This window comes from Vigna unguiculata, chromosome 2 (assembly GCF_037176805.1).
Source record: "Vigna unguiculata cultivar grain cowpea cultivar isolate G323 ecotype 2 chromosome 2, ASM3717680v1, whole genome shotgun sequence".
Taxonomy (NCBI): Eukaryota; Viridiplantae; Streptophyta; class Magnoliopsida; order Fabales; family Fabaceae; genus Vigna; species Vigna unguiculata.
The window spans coordinates 1039612-1057791 of NC_140793.1; the positions used below are offsets into that span (position 1 = coordinate 1039612).

The window sequence follows — 18180 nt, forward strand, 5'->3', positions numbered from 1 at the left end:
CTTTAGCTATTTGCAACCCACTTATGTTAGAGTTGGTTAAGCGTTGGTTTTCTGTAAACAATTCTTTTCGTATCATGCAACGGTCTGTCCCTTTAACCATAGGTGACATTTGTATGTGTTTAGGATTAGGCGTTAGTGGAATAGATGTACAATTTGATAAGAACGTGTGCGGTTGTGTGGGTTCACTTTTGAGTGGTGAATTGATAACAATTGACAATGTTATTGAGAAGATGAAGTTGTTGGTAAGGAGCGAGGTTGATGATGTGGATAATGTATGCCGTATGTATCTCTTTGTTTGTTTCGCCGTACTATATTTTCCAAGGAATTCCAAAAACGTCTGTAATATTCCTTGTAGTATTTTAGACAATATAGACGGTTTGTCAAAATACAATTGGGCGAAAGCAGTACATAGTTATTTGGTAAGGAGCATTGGTCGGGCATTTTTGGCATTAGGTCAACGTGAGATTTGCTTGAGCGGTTCAGCTGTAGTGTTGCAAGTAAGCATTTGTATTACATATGTTTAAGTTACATTTTCGTTGTATATTGAATCATTTAATGGAGTGTGTGTTTTTGTTGCAGCTATGGGCTGTTGAACGACTCGGTTTATGTGGCCCACAAAGAGATTTTGTTTTCCCAAGAATTCTCAGCTGGCCGGATGTAACCTTCAAGACAAGAAGGATTGAGATGCATTTTGTAGATACCCAAGTAATGAAATTGTTCTGCTGTTTCAATTTAATGTTATGATGTGGTTGTCATTGATTAAAATTTGTATGTAATTTGTTTTGTGATTCAGATAATTTGGGATTGGAGTTTGAAAGAAGAGGATTATGGGAATGAGTTAATTCGTGCAGCTTTGACTTTTGGTGAGGATAGTGACGCTCATGATGAAGATGAAGATGAGAGGTCTATTTCTAAGAAAGCTTTGTTGAAAAGGTTGAAAAGGCATGGAAAAAGCATACGCAAGATGAAGAAGAAAATATCTTTCCTCCATGATAAGATAATGTCCGCAAGTAATGTTGCGGAGGAAGATAATGGTGAAGATGTTGATGCAGGATGTGATGTAGCTGAAGATGGAGAAGGTGCTGATGTGCAAAGTGAAGGTGTTCAAAATGTTTATTTAACAGGTGTTGTGTCTGTTAATGAAGAAGAAATGGCGAAAGGGATAGACTTGAATTGTGCAGCAGATATTGGTGTCACAAACGACTTGTCTGCGGGTGCAGTTGTCATGCCATGCGTTTCATTCCAGCCTCCTTCTGCTGGCATGAAAGTGGACTTATTGAAGCTGTACAATAGTGTGACTTGTTACGGTGTCCCATATAGGTACTTTTACTTAAGTAGGTAATTTATTTGTGAAATATTAATATTTGTTTTTATGTAATACTAATTGTTTATTGTTGATGGTAGGGTTGTCTGTAATATAAATGGTCAGATATTGGGAACCTCTGAATGTAATGGTTTTGGTCCAGAGATGAAAGTTGACAACATGGTAATTTTACTTACACTTACACCCGATTATTTTGCTAGTGTTCATTTCACTTTGACGAAAGCAGTACATGTTTGTGCAGGCTGTCCTTTTTGCTGCAAGCACGATGATGTATTGTGAACGACGTTTGTTTGGGCATGTTAAGAGAATTGCTTTCAATCCTTTATATGCGGTAAACATTGTACATTAATTTGTGAACTTTTTTTACAAAAGCTAATGGTATGCCCTTGTGTTCTTATAGAGCCATGTCCTTCACGACTCCCGCAAGATTAAGGTTAACAGACGACAGTGGACGTTGAAAGATTATCAGACCTACTATCGTCCTGGTCTTTTTGTTTTACAAGATATATTGACTGCAGATTTTGTGAGATTGATGGAGTTAGATTTCTTTTAATATGATTGAATTTGTTGCTCTTTATAGTGGTTGATTTTTTTTTTTAATTTTGATGTAGTTGTTTGCCCCAATTGTTCATGACCATCATTGGTGGTGCTATGTTGTGAAGTGTGATACAAAACAGTTTTTTGTGTTGGATTCGCTTGGCCATTGTAGGAAGGAGCGGAAAAAAATAGACAATGCTATTGTAAGTATTTATTGGCCACCATGCATTTAGTAGATAAGTAATTTGTTTGGCAATGTAATAAATTGTTTACGTTGGACCTTATAGGCACATAATTTGTCATTGTTGTTTGGGATGTTGATGAATTGTGGTGATGAGTCAATGCCAAAGTTTGAAGTGCATCACGAAATGACTCCAATTCAACCAAACTTGTAAGTTGTTGAGATTATCAATTTTATTTAGAGATAATTGATTTAATACGTATTGTGCAATCAATGCTTTTGAATGGTGTTTGTAGATATGATTGTGGTGTCATTGTTTTGAAGATGATGAAGATTTGGGATGGTTCAAAAAAATTTGATGGGAATACCATGCCTGCATTTACAAATGTAAGTTGGAAGTTGCATATTGTTAAATGTAGGTAGTTGTCATTGATTTTTAAAAGTATTGTTTTAATGTTTCCTATAAATGATTGAGTTGGATATAACATATTTTGTAGGAACAACTTCAAATGATAAGGCAGGACTACATCTGTCAATGGGTTCTATATGTAGATAACATTGAAAGAGAAGGAGTTGTTCAGCACTTTGGATTGATGCTGACCACTTAGACGTTGCCTAACAGACTTTTGTGCCATGTACATAGGTGGATATGTTAATATGATGGTGCATAAATTTTGATGTCATGAAAGGATGACTGTAATGTTTTGAGAAATTGTTTTTATTATCCTCATTGTAATGTAAGTTGTACAGGACTGTCATTTGCACCAGATTTTAGGAATTAGTTAGTTATGTTAAGATGACATGATATAATTTTTTGATAATATATACATGTTATCCCAGTGGTTCTTTCATGTTTATTGTTTATGCAATTAATATTGATTTCTGTGTTTTGTTATGACACATTTAACAGTGTTGTAACGTTAAATTACATTAATCCCAGTTGTGTTTGATGCTGAGCAATGAAGTTCATATGTTAAACTATAGTTCATAAAGGACAGTGTAAGTCCCCACCTATTGTGATCTCACTCCCCTGCAGGTACAAGGCCTGGGTTATATTTAATTTGGAAGACTTTCACAAAAAATGTTATTGTCATCACAGTTTTTGCTTTGAAAAATTGATGTTGGTTAACTTAAAAATGTTATTTTATACCAAAAAAAATAACTTTGCTCCCCTGTCCGACGACATGAGTACCCACTTGTGTTTGGTGCAGAGTTATGAAGTAAATGGGACTGTATAGTTCGTAAAGGACAATGCAGCTCCCCATGTTTGTATTCAGGATTCCGTACAACGTGCAATACCTCGCGTTGCACTTGCCCATGAATTAACCGTCCACAAAATTATATGTTGTTGTACAAAATAGATAAGGCCGGTCCCGTTTCAAAGCACATAACTCCCCACCTGGGTGTTAATGCGGGTAATGTGGTTCAGTGGTTGATGTAAGCCCACAGTTTTGAAGTCCTGACTCCCCACTTCTTTCCATATAAATGATACCATTATTGGACATAAATAAATTTAAACATTCACCAATTTTAGGTGGGAGGGCAAACTTGAAGGTTGGAAATTTGTTGTGGGCACACATTGTTCCAATTGGTTTATTTGTACAAAATACATAAGGCCAGTCCCCGTTTCAGAGCACATAACTCCCCACCTGGGTGTTAATGCGGGTAATGTGGTTCAGTGGATGATGTAAGCCTACAGTTTTGAAGTCCTGACTCCCCACTTCTTTCCATATAAATGATACCATTATTGGACATAAATAAATTTAAATGTTCACCAATTTTAGGTGAGAGGGCAAACTTGAAGGTTGGAAATTCGTTGTGGGCACACATTGTTCCAATTGGTTTATTTGTACAAAATACATAAGGCCAGTCCCCGTTTCAGAGCACATAACTCCCCACATGGGTGTTAATGCGGGTAATGTGGTTCAGTGATTGATGTAAGCCCACAGTTTTGAAGTCCTGACTCCGCAGTTCATTCCACATAAATGATACCATTATTGGACATAAACAAATTAAAACGTTCATCAATTTTAGGTGGAAGGGCAGATGTTTTTTTAAACAAAATAAATTATTAGGCTCCCCACGTAATTCCACATAAGTCCCCATGTACGTTTCATTCTTATTGATCGAGTTCAGCGCTGATCCCGTCGTTCCTGAAGTGCATAATAAGTCCACATATTTGAAGGCATAAGTTCCCACCTAATTCTTATGGCTGGTTATTAGGTTCAATGGTTAATATTTTGTTCGTAAATAACATTGTCAGTCCACAAATTTTAAGTCCTAACTCCCCACGAACATGTAATGATGGGTCAAGAAGTGCAATGCTCAATTTGTAGCTCGTAAATTACAGTGTAAGTCCACGAAGTTGAAGGTAGGTATAGTCCTTATATTTGCATATGACCTCCACACCTCAGCCCACATTACTCCCCATGTAGGTATAGTCCTTATATTTGCACTGTGTTTAGAAATTGTGGTTAATGTGTTCATAATCAAATATCCCAGTTCACACACCTGAGATCGCAACTCCCCACCTGGAATGACTGATTATTTTTCTCACATCATGCATTCAATAATGTACATACATGTACCCACATTTAACAACATCACTCCCCACGTTCCTATTCACCTTAGTTTTCATCGTCTGTTTTTCAGTTAACGCATGCAAGGACCTCTAAACACACATTTGATGAACGAAAAAAACAAAGTTAAATCCGGAATTTAGACACACAATTGTATAACACAACAGAAATGCGTTTAACGCAAACAACCATATGGATTCATAAAAAAAGTTCATGGGTTACACCAAGTTAACAGATTCAGCAACATCACAGAAACATTCGTTAATAAATACATCTATTATAGGTTCTGTTTCACTGTGATCAACTTCAAACAGCAATGTGTCTCCTTCCTTCAACCCATGCTCTGTGCAGAACTGCCTCCATCCCATGCCAAATTTGGTTGAGTTTTTTGTTTTGGAAAGTAAGACTTTGCACAGCACTCCTGTCTTTGGTGAGAGCAAGACCACTTCATTTAATTTTTTTGTTCTTATTAGGTTACCAAATGGAACACTTAAATCCTGTGTGAAAGGAAAAGGGAACGCCAAAAAGAAACCAATTTTAATGGGATTACTCATAACCAATAGACATTCTTAGTTAAATAACAATCAAAATATAAGAAATACCAGGTGGCTTCTTTGGGCTTGAGATTTTGTCAGTGTAACAGAGAAAAAAGAACCGTCAGGGACCCTATTTGCATGACGTAAGAATGCACGCATGTTTTCTGGTGAACATTCACCCACAAAGACCGTTATTTCGAACTCTGAATTGCCAATGTAACGAAATTGGACGTGTGCATCCTAAATTTGCGAGAGGTAAGACTTTTCCAGATCTGTCCACCCATGAACAATTCTGGGATTTGCGGTGTCCATGTTGTAGGTGACATTGAATTTGCTTCCAAAACTATCACTCAAAACCCAATTAGGGGTTAGATCTGCTTCGAAAGCTGCTGCAAAATGACGATCCACATACCCGCAATCCTTCCTATTTACATTTTACGAATTTGTTTTAAGTTAGAAACCGAATACATCACAATTACAATAACAAAACAAAAAAAAAACACAGTAGAACCTGATTTTGGATGTAGATGGTTGTAAATTTCCACAGCACCACCGCCCCATGTGCACTCCCACTTGTTGCCATCATTGAAACGGGGTTCTTTTTGGGTTAGTATGTGGTCCCATACAACGAAGTAGACCACTTTATATAAGTGTGAATGACGCCTTACCGAGAAGAGATAGCGTTTCTCAAAACCAAAAGTTTGAATGGTCTTGTCACAACTTTTTAAATGGTCAAACGTTGGGAAGAGATGAAACAACTCATCTCATGCAACCTACAAGGGTATATAACGTTTCCGTAAACATTAATGGCAAAACTTGGATGGTTGGTGTATTACATGTGTCCTAACAAAACCAATTCAATTACAACCACCATCGAATAAATTAGACATGGTAATAAATTGTAGGTGAATTAAATTCTACGTTATTTAATTCAAATCGTTATAAACTTAAAATATTTTCTTTATATTCATAACTTATGGCGTAACTTTACAACGTCCATATACAATGCATCTTAATTGTGCATTTAACAAAAGAATCAAAAAAACCTGAACATGTTATGACCACTAGTAATAGGGAACATGATAATGACAAACACAACCAATTAAAGCAATTGGTGTTTGTTACTCGCATGTTCCTAGCAAAAATTGTCTACCCACAAAAATAATAACTCAAATTATCTTTCCTCTTGTCCACGGACAGGGCCTTCAGTAATCCTGAAATTCAAACACAATTACATGACCACGATACAATATATTTAATGTGCTGGGACGACACGTGTGTACTGAGTCATGGTTAATCATACCTCAACTGATGCGAGGTTTGTTGTTGTGGTGGAAAGGGGACACTGATTAAATTCAGAGTGCAGTGATGTTAGAAGAGACAAGAAACCTGCGTGTGGAATGTAGGATTGTAATGTTTGATGGTCTTGCACTGGGATATCTTGGAAATTTGGTTCTGAATGAATTGTCGGCGGGTCCTACCACAAAATACACACCTGTTATGGACTTCCTTATATAATATTAAAATTCAATAAAGGAACACACAATACTGCAAGATACAAACCATTAAATTGCGAGATGCTTTGTTTCTTGCCGCAGCTGTTTTCTTCCTTTTTGTTATCTTTTCCACAGTTGATTTCAACCTATTTGTCCGTGGTCTACCTTTCCTTTTTACGTGAATGGGACTTCGAACAATATTGCTGTGATGTGCAGAAGACATTACATGGTCGGGTAAGCTGTGATCCTCATGACAAGCACTTGGATGGTCGTCCCCACATCTGAAGGGATTGGGTTCATTTGGTAACCCTAATGTAGTTGCAATTGTGTTAAACTGATCAAACACCGATTGGGCAGCACTTTCTGTTTCACATGCGACCTCACCGATGTCATTAAATCTCTTCCGTAATGACTGGAATCTTTGCATTTGTGGATCATCCGAACTTTGGTTGTACGCTGCTTTCATCAAAGTGTATCGTCTTCTAACATTTTTGGACCACCTCCTTAGCACGTAATGTTCAGGGACACAATCAATGTCTTCCTGCCCAAGGACCAAGAAACAGTGTCGACATAAGATACCACGAAACTCAAATAGTAGACAACTACATTTGATTGTTGTTATGATGGAGTCAAACAACACGTCATGAAATTTGTTGGCCCTCTTGCCATTCCATAAGAAGTTTTCCTTAACATTATAATTCCAAATGCTTCCATCTTTGACAACATTCATAACAAAGCAATTCATCTTCGCTCTAAATTCATTCTGGATCTCACCAAATTTAGCATGGGTATAGTGCAACTGAAATTGCCTCTCAATTAGGGATTGCGACCCACACGGAATTGTGGTGTTAACAGATGCGAAGTCAGCCTCAAATTCCTTCTCTGCTTTTTGCCTAAGTGCGTTGTCATATTGGACGACGAACTGTTGCAATGAAGTGCTGGAATTTATGAACCCATCAAAAAATGCATTCATACCTTCACTTCATTGTGTCGTTGACATTCCAGCCCAAAATTTATTTCTCAAATAACAAGGCACCCACAAATGTCTCTCCTCGTACAACGAACATAGCCACTCGTTGTTAACAAGGCCGTTATTTGTGATGAATTCATTCCAACCAACCTCAAATTGGTCAACACCACTTGAGTCATACACTAGTGCCTTCATTTGACTTTTGATAACATTGTACTGTGTGTAACCCTACAATTTTTCTGGAACCTTTTTCATTATATGCCAAAGGCACCATCTATGATTAGTGTTGGGGAAAACAATTTGAATTGCATTGCGCATAGCTTTGCACTGGTCAGTGATGATCCCTTCAGGTGCCCTGTTGGACATGCAACGTAACCAACACCTAAACAACCATACAAATGTTGATGTGTCCTCTGCAGATACTAGACCACACCCCAATAAAATTGATTGCCCGTGGTGATTAACACCAACAAACGGTGCAAATGGCATGTCGTACTTGTTTGTCAAATATGTTGTGTCAAACGATACAACATCACCAAAATACTCGCATGCCGCTCGGCTCCTTGAATCCGCCCAAAAAACATTTGATATTCTATTGTCTTCGTCCATGTCAATTTCAAAGAAGAAATCATTGTTGACTTCACGCATGTGGGAAAAGTGTCGAAGCAAAGCTTGTCCATCCCCATCCTTGCATAATTGCCTTCTTTTATGAGCTTCATATCCTCCAGCTTCGCACACCAGTGAACGATAACTCTTGTTGATGCGGACCCCGGCTTCGTCGTTTATGTCAACTGTTTGCCTAGCATGAATATTAACTTTTTGATTTCCTGATATCAGCCTTGATTCAATAGGACTAATATTGTGGTTGTGCTCCATGACAACACTTCTTATGTGCCATTTCCCATCTTTTTTACCAACCGATATTCCAGCCTGACATTGCTTGGTCTGGCTAGGTAGTGTCTTAACCTCTGGACGTATGGTGGAGACATAATTACCTTCACGACAACAGACAAGTTTAACATATTTAAGTTCGTTGTCCTTTCCCTTCTTTGAACTTCTTATTCTAATACCAAATCCAGTTCTAATAGCAAAGTCTCTGTAAAATTTTTTAACTGCATCAAGTGTCTCGAAGCACATGTGAACTCTCGGAACAAGGTCGACATCGTTGTCATTGTCAACAATTTGGTCGTCCATCACACACTAGGCACCATCATTCAATTCTTCAAGAGAAATATCATCAAGTGTTGTCTCCATCATATGAACAACATGAACGACGTGCCTGAAAGCAACATTTAATGAAGCGTGCTTCAACATAGTGTCGTACATATTGAGTTAATAACAACATTTATGACCCCTTCCCGTTGTTTAAATTAAAAAGAAAAAAACCAAACCAAGTGATCTAAGAACCCTAAATAAATATTAAACAACAATACAAACATCTCCATTAACTGTCTGAACAACGTCCAACACAATGTGGCTGTTTTACTACACTACTGCACCATTTTCGAAATGAGTTTCAGAACTTACGGGAACTTACTTTGCCAAAACCGAAGCCAACCTAATGTCTTCAATATGTGCACGACCTTTGAGGTTGGTTGTTGTAGTCAATGAAGTTGTTCTTCCAAAATGACTGTGGACAATGAATGAACTCCATCTACCAGACCGTGGAAGATGGTGGTGCCATAAATGTGCATTCAGTGGTGGTAGGTGGGAGTGAGGGAGGGTAGCTTCTTTATGGCTTCGCGATGTAACAGGAAAAGTTAAGTTAAACTACCGCCAACTTAAACTTACCCTACAAGAAAAGTAAGGGTATTTCGGTCAAACAATAACATTATTAATTTTTTATTATAAATACTGTATTCGGGAACCAAACACTACTCAAAGCAAGACCTTACTTTTCACCACCAGGTAATCACTGATTGTGTTCGTCTTCGATGGAGGAAGTTGACACATTTCGCTTTAAGCATTCGCCCCACCCACCATTTCATATATTGACTAACCTCTTAATAACTTTTTTATGTTTTATTATTTGCGTTAATGTTATTGCATTTTGTGATTACAGATCACTTTGTGATGGAACCTTGGGAAGGACTAGATGTTGAACAAGAAGACCTGGAGGCATTCTTGAAAAAATGCAACTCCGGTGCAACGCTAATACCAGGGCCTGCGGGAAATGTTCAAGCTTCAATGCTTAATCGGGAAAGACAAGAGGCCCAGAGCACCCAAGAATTTGCTAGGGACGTGGCTGCTGCAACGTACGACAGAGATTTCAAATCCAATGCCTGGCTATGGGCGGAGCGGTTCATCCACTTCCATGGTGAACTTTGGTCTATACTATGCATTGTTGATGTTCAATGAAAAACACCCTAATGACGCATTATCACCATGCTTCGCAGGTCTTGTTCAGGATGGGGACTTCAAAAATGTAACACCACTATCATGTAACACCACCATCATCATGCGGATCATCTTTACCGTCACCCTCCGTACGGTTATGTTCTTCCTTTTTTGCAACCATATCCTCCAAATGAGACAAAAGAGCTTCCAATTCAGCAATCTCACGTTCTTCATTCTCTATAAGACGTTTTAGCTCTTCATTCTCCTTATCAATTGATCTGTTGTAGGAAGTCCCAAAAGTTTGGAATGCTTCTCTCACAAACTCATAACCAAGTTCTTCGTTACACACCACAACCTCATTAATAGCCTGTGAACAACAAAAAAAACTTAATACAAACCATTCAATAACAGTATTTAACTAAATTATTATAACTTCTCCACACTAACCAATTCTTTATCAAAGGAACTTTTAACTAATTTGTCACCAACTTTAATTTTCATCCAGTGCAACAATCGTGGGAACTTTGATTTGTCGCTATTAAACGTTGTGTTGCAAACAAATATATGATCAAATGACCACAACTGAAACAATAAAAACAGATTATCCACAAGAAAATGTCCAACTACTAAGTAATTACTGAACATGAAAATGAAACAACAAAACTTTACCTGCAACATATACACACATCCAAATAAATGAATGTGACTTGTATTTGATTCATACTTCAACGCCCTTGAAGCACTGCATAAGCTACCAACCAAATAGTCGTAGACTAAGTTGCCCCAATTGTATTTACCTATACTTTGCAAGTCATCCACTAACTTAAAAATTTTGGGAAACACGATCCCGTCTCTATTTGGCAACAAGAACTCAGATATGCCTAACAATATATAAAGGCTGGTAAACAATTCTATACTACCACTATCATTGTCATATTCCAAAAGAAACTCATAAATCCTTTTAACATGAACTTTCCCACTAGAAAATAACTTCCTACAGTCACTATCTTCATCATCGTCACTTATATCAATTTTTTCACCCAACACCCGAAGACCCAATCCTAAACAAACATCTAACAAATTAAATTCAACTACTTCCCTACCAATAGCAAAACCACCCCTCCTTTCAACCCATCTATAACATAACACAGGTAACAAATTGCGACTTATCTTAACAGAATGGTTTAACGACATAAACCACCAAAATGGTGTGCGTGCAATTGACTCTCGTTGTTTCACACTTAACTTTTGATTCAAAATTCCAACATATTTGGCTTTGCAAGAATGCCGGAAAAACATCTGTGTAAACAATAAACTGTGTTACATCATACCATATTAACATTAACATACACAATAGACAGAGGATTTTCAAACACATAACCAAACCTACCTTCACATCCTCAATCAATAGGCCCTCGGTATGCTCTTTACTGGCCATATTCAATAACTAAAAGGCAAATGGAACGATTTATGTTGCAGCAATGAAAACAGAAATCCCCCCAAGTGTTTCTCACCGCCGCCAACCAATCAAAAAATTGACATCATATACAACAAAATTACATCCATATCTAAATCGATACCTGAATTGCAACGAATAGCACAAATGCTAATGGGGTTCGCCAAACTTCAATTTCTCGGATTCTTCAAACGAAAACGTAATTTCGTTCTTCAAAACCACAAACCCTAACCTCCTTGGCCGCCTTCCTCCGGTAGATGCAACCCTGATTTCAAATTCTCGTCAACCCTTGAGCGGTTCTGCGTGAGCGTTTACATTCATATCCCCTTTCACGCCTTTTTGTCCTTCCTCAAACCCTATTTCCAATTCTTCTGCAACTATTTGATTTCGCAATCTCCTTTATTCTCGTCAACCCTTGAGCGGTTCTGCGTGAGCGTTTACATTCATATCCCCTTTAAAGCCTTTCTATCCTTCCTCAAACCCTATTTCCAATTCTTCTGCAACTTTTTCATTTCGAAATCTCGTTTTCGACCATTCTCTGAACGTCCCAATTTTTTTTCTTCCACTTAACCACGGCACGTGCAATTCTTGCAAAAAAATTTAACGTTATACCTTTTTTTATTACATTAAAGCAGATCCTTTCACACGTGTCCTCTTCAAGCTGTGCGTTTGACACGTGTCCCGGTGTCAAAAGTGAGTTCAGAGAAAGGAGTCAAAATAACGTTTCTGAAAAATTATAGGTGTGAATTGGGTGGAAAAATATTTTAGTTTTGAAAATGGTGTAAATAAATTTGAGGTGTCCACGGGGGTCTAAAAAATTGTAGGTGTGAATTGGGTGTAAAAAATTTTAGGGGTGAAAATAAATTTTAGGTGTCAAAAGGGGTGTAAAAAATTGTAGGTGTGAATTGGGTGTAAAATTTTAGGTGTGATAAGGGTGTAAAAAATTTGAGGTGTGAAAAGCAGGTGTAAAAATTGTAGCTGTGAATTGGGTGGAAAAAATTTGAGGTGTGAAAAGGGTGTAAAAAAATTTGAGGTGTGAAAAGGGGCTGTAAAAATTGTAGGTGTGAATTGGTGGAAAAATATTTTAGGTTTGAAAAGGGTGTAAATAAATTTTAGGTGTCCACGGGGGTGTAAAAATATTTTCGGTTTGAAATGGGTGTACGAAAATTTTAGGTGCAAAAAGGGTGTAAAAAAATTTGAGGTGTGAAAATGGGGTGTAAAAATTGTAGGTGTGAATTGGGTGGAAAAATATTTTAGGTTTGATAAGGGTGTAAATAAATTTGAGGTGTCCACGGGGGTGTAAAAAATTGTAGGTGTGAAAAGGGTGTAAAAATATTTTCAGTTTTAAAAGGGTGTAAGAAAATTTAGGTGCAAAAAGGGTGTAAAAAAATTTGAGGTGTGAAAAGGGAGTGTAAAAATTGTAGGTGTGAATTGGGTGGAAAAATATTTTAGGTTTGAAAAGGGTGTAAAAAATTTGAGGTGTCCACGGGGGTGTTAAAAATTGTAGGTGTGAATTGGGTGGAAAAAATTTTAGGGTTTAGGGTTTAGGGTTTTGGGTTTGGTTTAGGGTTTGGGGTTTGGGGTTTGGGGTTTGGGGTTTGGGGTTTGGGGTTTGGGGTTTGGGGTTTGGGGTTTGGGGTTTGGGGTTTGGGGTTTGGGGTTTGGGGTTTGGGGTTTGGGGTTTGGGGTTTGGGGTTTGGGGTTTGGGGTTTGGGGTTTGGGGTTTGGGGTTTGGGGTTTGGGGTTTGGGGTTTGGGGTTTGGGGTTTGGGGTTTGGGGTTTGGGGTTTGGGGTTTGGGGTTTGGGGTTTGGGGTTTGGGGTTTGGGGTTTGGGGTTTGGGGTTTGGGGTTTAGGGTTTAGGGTTTAGGGTTTAGGGTTTAGGGTTTAGGGTTTAGGGTTTAGGGTTTAGGGTTTAGGGTTTAGCGATCCCATCTGGTGCCGAGTCTTCTCAACCTCACTCACCGGGGAGGCGCTGGAGTGGTTCTCTGAGCTACCGACCGGTTGTATCGACTCATTTGCTACTCTGAAGGCGAGGTTCAGCACACAGTTCGCGCCCCTGAAACCGGCCATTTTGACGGTCGACAATCTGGTGAACATCCGACAGGAGGATGGGGAATCACTGAGGAGTTACCTTGATCGGTATAACCGAATGTCGGTCAAGATAAAAGGTCTCAGTGACGAGATCGCGCGACATCACTTCTTTTACGGACTCCAGCCAGGAGTTTTTGCGGACAAGATAAGCCGTAAGAAGCCGCAGACGATGGAAGAAATGAGGGAACGCGCAGCCAAATTCATACAAATGGAAGACATGCAGGAGTTCAGGGTGAAGAAGAGGGAGAAAGAGGATGCTGCACTCCCAAAGCCGATAGCTCCCAGATCGAGCAAACCGGTAGCCCGACCTACCGAGAGGAAGCCACCGAAGTTCACAACCTACACCCCCCTGGCTGTTCCCCGAGCTAGGATCCTGCAGGAGGCCTTCAGCGCCGATTCGCTCCCAGCGATTAGGAAGAAGCCTCCGCCGCCCGATGCAGACGGGAGCAAGCATTGCCAGTACCATCGGACTATCGGGCATACTACCGAAGAATGCCACACGCTCCGCGACAAGATAGAAGAGCTCATTCGACAGGGACACTTGAAGAAATACATTCGGAAAGATCGTCCCCAGCGGAGTCCGGTGAGGAACCAGAGCCCGAGGAGAAGAGTCCCCCCAACCCGATCGGAGAAGAAAAGGGAACCCGAGCGCGAGAAGCGTAGGAGAGGACCGTCTCGGTCACAACGGAGTCCGAGAAGGAGCCGCAGTCGTAGCCAGGAAAGACCCCTGAGGGGTTATATCAACACCATCTCCGGGGGGTTCGCCGGAGGAGGGTCAAGCTCCGCAGCCCGAAAGAGGCACGTTCGGGCGCTGAAGTCGGTCCATCTGGTCGAGAAGAAGATCCGATCGATGCCTCCCATCACATTCACAAACGACGACTTCAAGGCGCCCGATCCTGATCATGACGACCCGATGGTCATCTCGATAGAAGTGGCCGAATATGGGATCGGGAAGGTGTTGGTCGACCAGGGAAGCTCTGTCAACATCCTATACTGGAAAACTTTCCAAAGGATGAACCTTTCCGAGGACCTGATCGTGCCGTACAACGAGCAGATAGTAGGTTTCTCGGGCGAACGGGTGGACACGAGGGGATACGTAGATCTTCGCACGAGGATCGGCTCGAGGAAGGATGGCCGAGAGGTAAGAGTTAGATTCCTTCTTGTTGAAGCTAACACTTCATACAATGTGTTGCTAGGGAGACCCTGTTTGAACGCCTTCGGAGTGATTGTGTCTACCCTGCACCTGGCCATGAAGTTCCCATCGGACAAGGGGACGATATGCACGGTGCATGCAGATCAACAGGTCGCCAGGCAGTGCTATGCTGCAGGATTGAGGATCAGGCCTCACAGCCGACCGCGTAAACAACACCGATCGGAGGTAGCGATGATGGACCTAGATCCCCGAACGAACACAGAGGATAGGCTGCAACCAGAAGGAGAGACCAAGGAGATCTTCATCGGGAGCCAACCTGGACAACTCACGAAGATTGGGGGAGCCCTGAGCGCGGAAGAGGAAGAGATCATCGGCGCCGTGATCCTGGAAAACAAAGATCTATTCGCGTGGTCAAGCGCCGACATGCCAGGCGTCCACCCGGACGTGATGTCCCACAAGCTAGCCATTTTCCGAGAAGCCCGGCCGGTCGCTCAGAAGAAAAGAAAGATGGGAGAAGAAAGACGGCAGACGGTCGAGGAGGAGGTGAGAAAACTAGAAGGAGCTGGTTTTATCAGGGAAATCAAGTACACGACATGGCTGGATAACGTAGTCATGGTAAAAAAGCCGAGCGGAAAGTGGAGGATGTGTACTGACTTCACTGATCTGAACAAAGCTTGCCCAAAGGACGCATATCCCCTGCCCAGCATCGATCGGCTGGTAGACGGGGCCTCGGGGCACAACTTCCTGAGCTTTCTGGATGCATACTCAGGGTATAACCAAATCCCTATGTATGGCCCGGACAGGTCTAAAACGGCGTTCATCACAGATCGAGCAAACTTCTGCTACGAAGTCATGCCGTTCGGTCTGAAGAACGCAGGGGCTACCTATCAGAGGTTGATGGACCGGGTCTTCCGCGGGCAGATCGGTCGGTCCATGGAAGTCTATGTGGACGACATGGTCGTGAAATCGCAGACTGCCGAAGACCATGTACGCGACCTCGGCGAGGTCTTCCGCCAGGTACGCAAGTATAACATGCGTCTCAACCCAGAGAAGTGTGTCTTTGGGGTGCCGGCGGGGAAATTTCTAGGTTTCATGCTGACCGCCCGAGGCATAGAGGCGAATCCAGACAAGTGCACTGCTATCGTGGAGATGAGGAGCCCTAAAAACCTGAAGGAGGTTCAACGGTTAATGGGGCGGCTGACTTCTCTGGCACGTTTTCTGCCCAGGCTGACGGAGAAGGTTAGGCCGATCCTGAAGATCATGAAGAGGCAGACCGCAGAGAAGTGGGATGACCAGTGCGAGGCGGCATTTCAACAAATAAAGGAGATGATCACCAGTCCACCAATCATGAGCCGACCGGTAGAAGGGTTGCCCCTGCAGTTATACCTGTCGGTATCTAACGACACGATCAGCGCGGCATTGATACAAGAAGCCCCGGAGCAGCGGCCTGTTTATTTCATCAGCCGAGTTCTACAGAATGCAGAAACGAGGTATCAGTTGATAGAGAAGATAGCCTTGGCGTTATTAACGGCCTCACGTCGGTTACGCCAGTACTTCCAGAGTCACCAGGTGGTCGTCCGAACCGATCACCCTATAGCCAAGATACTCCGGAAGCCCGACTTGGCCGGTCGAATGATCACATGGTCAGTTGAGTTATCCGAGTTCGGTCTCAAGTACGAACCTAGAGGATCTATCAAAGGGCAGCATTTGGCCGACTTTGCAGCCGAACTCCATGGACCGATCTCTTCGTCCGAGCAAACATGGATTCTGTTCGTCGACGGGTCGTCGGACAAACGAAGTGCCGGAGCGGTAATCGTCATTGAAGGACCGAACGGCTTCACAGTGGAGCACTCCTTGCAGTTCCAGTTTAAAGCCTCAAATAACCAGGCGGAGTATGAAGCGCTGATCGCCGGGTTAAGGCTAGCGAAAGACCTGGGCGCAACAAAGTTGAGATGTAACACCGACTCTAAGCTTGTGGTCGGACAAGTGCAAGGAGAATATCAGGTTAAGGACGACTTATTACTCCAGTACTATCACAAGACTGTTGAAGCCATGAAGGAATTCGAGGAGGTGACCGTCCATCACATACCCCGAGCGGAGAACGCCCGCGCCGACAGGCTATCGAAGTTAGCGGAAGGAAAAGAGAAGGGCCAATTAAAGACAATTATCAGGCAAACCCTGATGAGACCTTCAGCAGGAGAATGCGCCGTAGCAGGTCGATCGGTTGATTGGACCAGCGAGGTGCGAGAACTCTTAAAGAAGTGCGAGGCAGGAGAAGAGGTCAGGCCGACGGAGAGGAGACGAGCGCTCCGGTTTGTGATCATCGGAGAAGATCTATACAAGAGAGGCTTCACAACGCCACTCTTGAAGTGCCTATCAGCAGACGAAGCGGAATACGTCATGAACGAGGTCCACAATGGCATCTGCGGGATGCATACCGGTCGGAGAACGATGAAAGCAAGGATACTCCGAGCGAGATATTTTTGGCCGACCATGGAAGAAGATTGTGAAGCCATGATACGCAAGTGCGCAGGATGTCAAGCCCACGGAAATGATATGAAGAGGGCTCCGACCGAGCTACACAGTTTGACAGCCCCGTGGCCGTTCGCTCAATGGGGCATGGACATCGTCGGACCTTTCCCAATCGGTCGAGCGCAGAAGAAATTCATACTCGTAGCAGTCGACTACTTCACTAAATGGGTCGAAGCGGAGGCTTTGGCTAATATCACCGCTCGGCAGGTTCACTCCTTCGTCTGGCGCAACATTATATGTCGCTTCGGCCTTCCCCACACGATCATCACTGACAACGGTCGTCAGTTCATTGACAAAAAGCTGAAGGACTTCTATAAGCAGGTAGGGATAAGACATGTTACCAGCTCAGTCGAGCATCCCCAAACCAATGGTCAAGCTGAAGCCATGAACAAAGTTATAGTGGCTGAGTTAAAAAAAAGATTGGGAGAGGCCAAGGGAGCATGGGTTGACGAGCTGCCACAAGTCCTTTGGGCCTACCGATGCACGCCACACGGGACGACCGGGGAATCTCCTTTCAACCTGACATATGGTACAGACGCCATGCTGCCGGTCGAGGTTGGGGAACCGACCCTTCGGCGGGAAATGCAAGACTTGGAGGTGAATTGTGGACGAATGCGCGAGGAGCTAGATTGGAAAACCGAACGAAGAGAACGGGCGGCCGTGCGAGCTGTAGCGTGCAAGAGAATGGTGGCAAGAAGGTATAATGCGAAGGTCAAACCAAGAAGTTTCGTCAAGGGAGATTTAGTTTGGAGAAAAACCAACGACGCACGAAAGAAGTCAACACAGGGAAAGCTGGCACCAAATTGGGAGGGCCCGTTCCGCGTGACCGAGAGCCTCCAGAACGGAGCCTATCGGCTGGAGCACTTGAGCGGCAAAGAAATACCCAACACATGGAACGCGTCACACATCAAAATGTATTACAGTTAATCATGAATAAAATGAGCGTCTCATACTTCATCTAACAATCTGACCGATGGGGCTCCCCAC

At 42.1% G+C, this 18180-nt stretch overlaps 1 protein-coding gene and 1 pseudogene across 1 annotated transcript; one reads left to right on the forward strand and one right to left on the reverse strand.

Annotated features, from left to right (window-relative positions):
* Positions 1-442: 442 nt before the first annotated feature.
* LOC114173546 (uncharacterized) lies at positions 443-2998 on the forward strand. Its single transcript, XM_028058014.2, has 9 exons — positions 443-705; positions 794-1320; positions 1405-1486; positions 1566-1655; positions 1725-1847; positions 1936-2064; positions 2149-2252; positions 2339-2429; positions 2540-2998. Exons 1-9 carry the CDS (start codon positions 517-519, stop codon positions 2648-2650), a joined length of 1446 nt encoding a protein of 481 aa, XP_027913815.2. The 5' UTR covers positions 443-516; the 3' UTR covers positions 2651-2998.
* A 3686-nt stretch (positions 2999-6684) lies between these two features.
* LOC114173547 (protein FAR1-RELATED SEQUENCE 5-like) lies at positions 6685-8817 on the reverse strand (annotated as a pseudogene).
* Positions 8818-18180: the final 9363 nt, after the last annotated feature.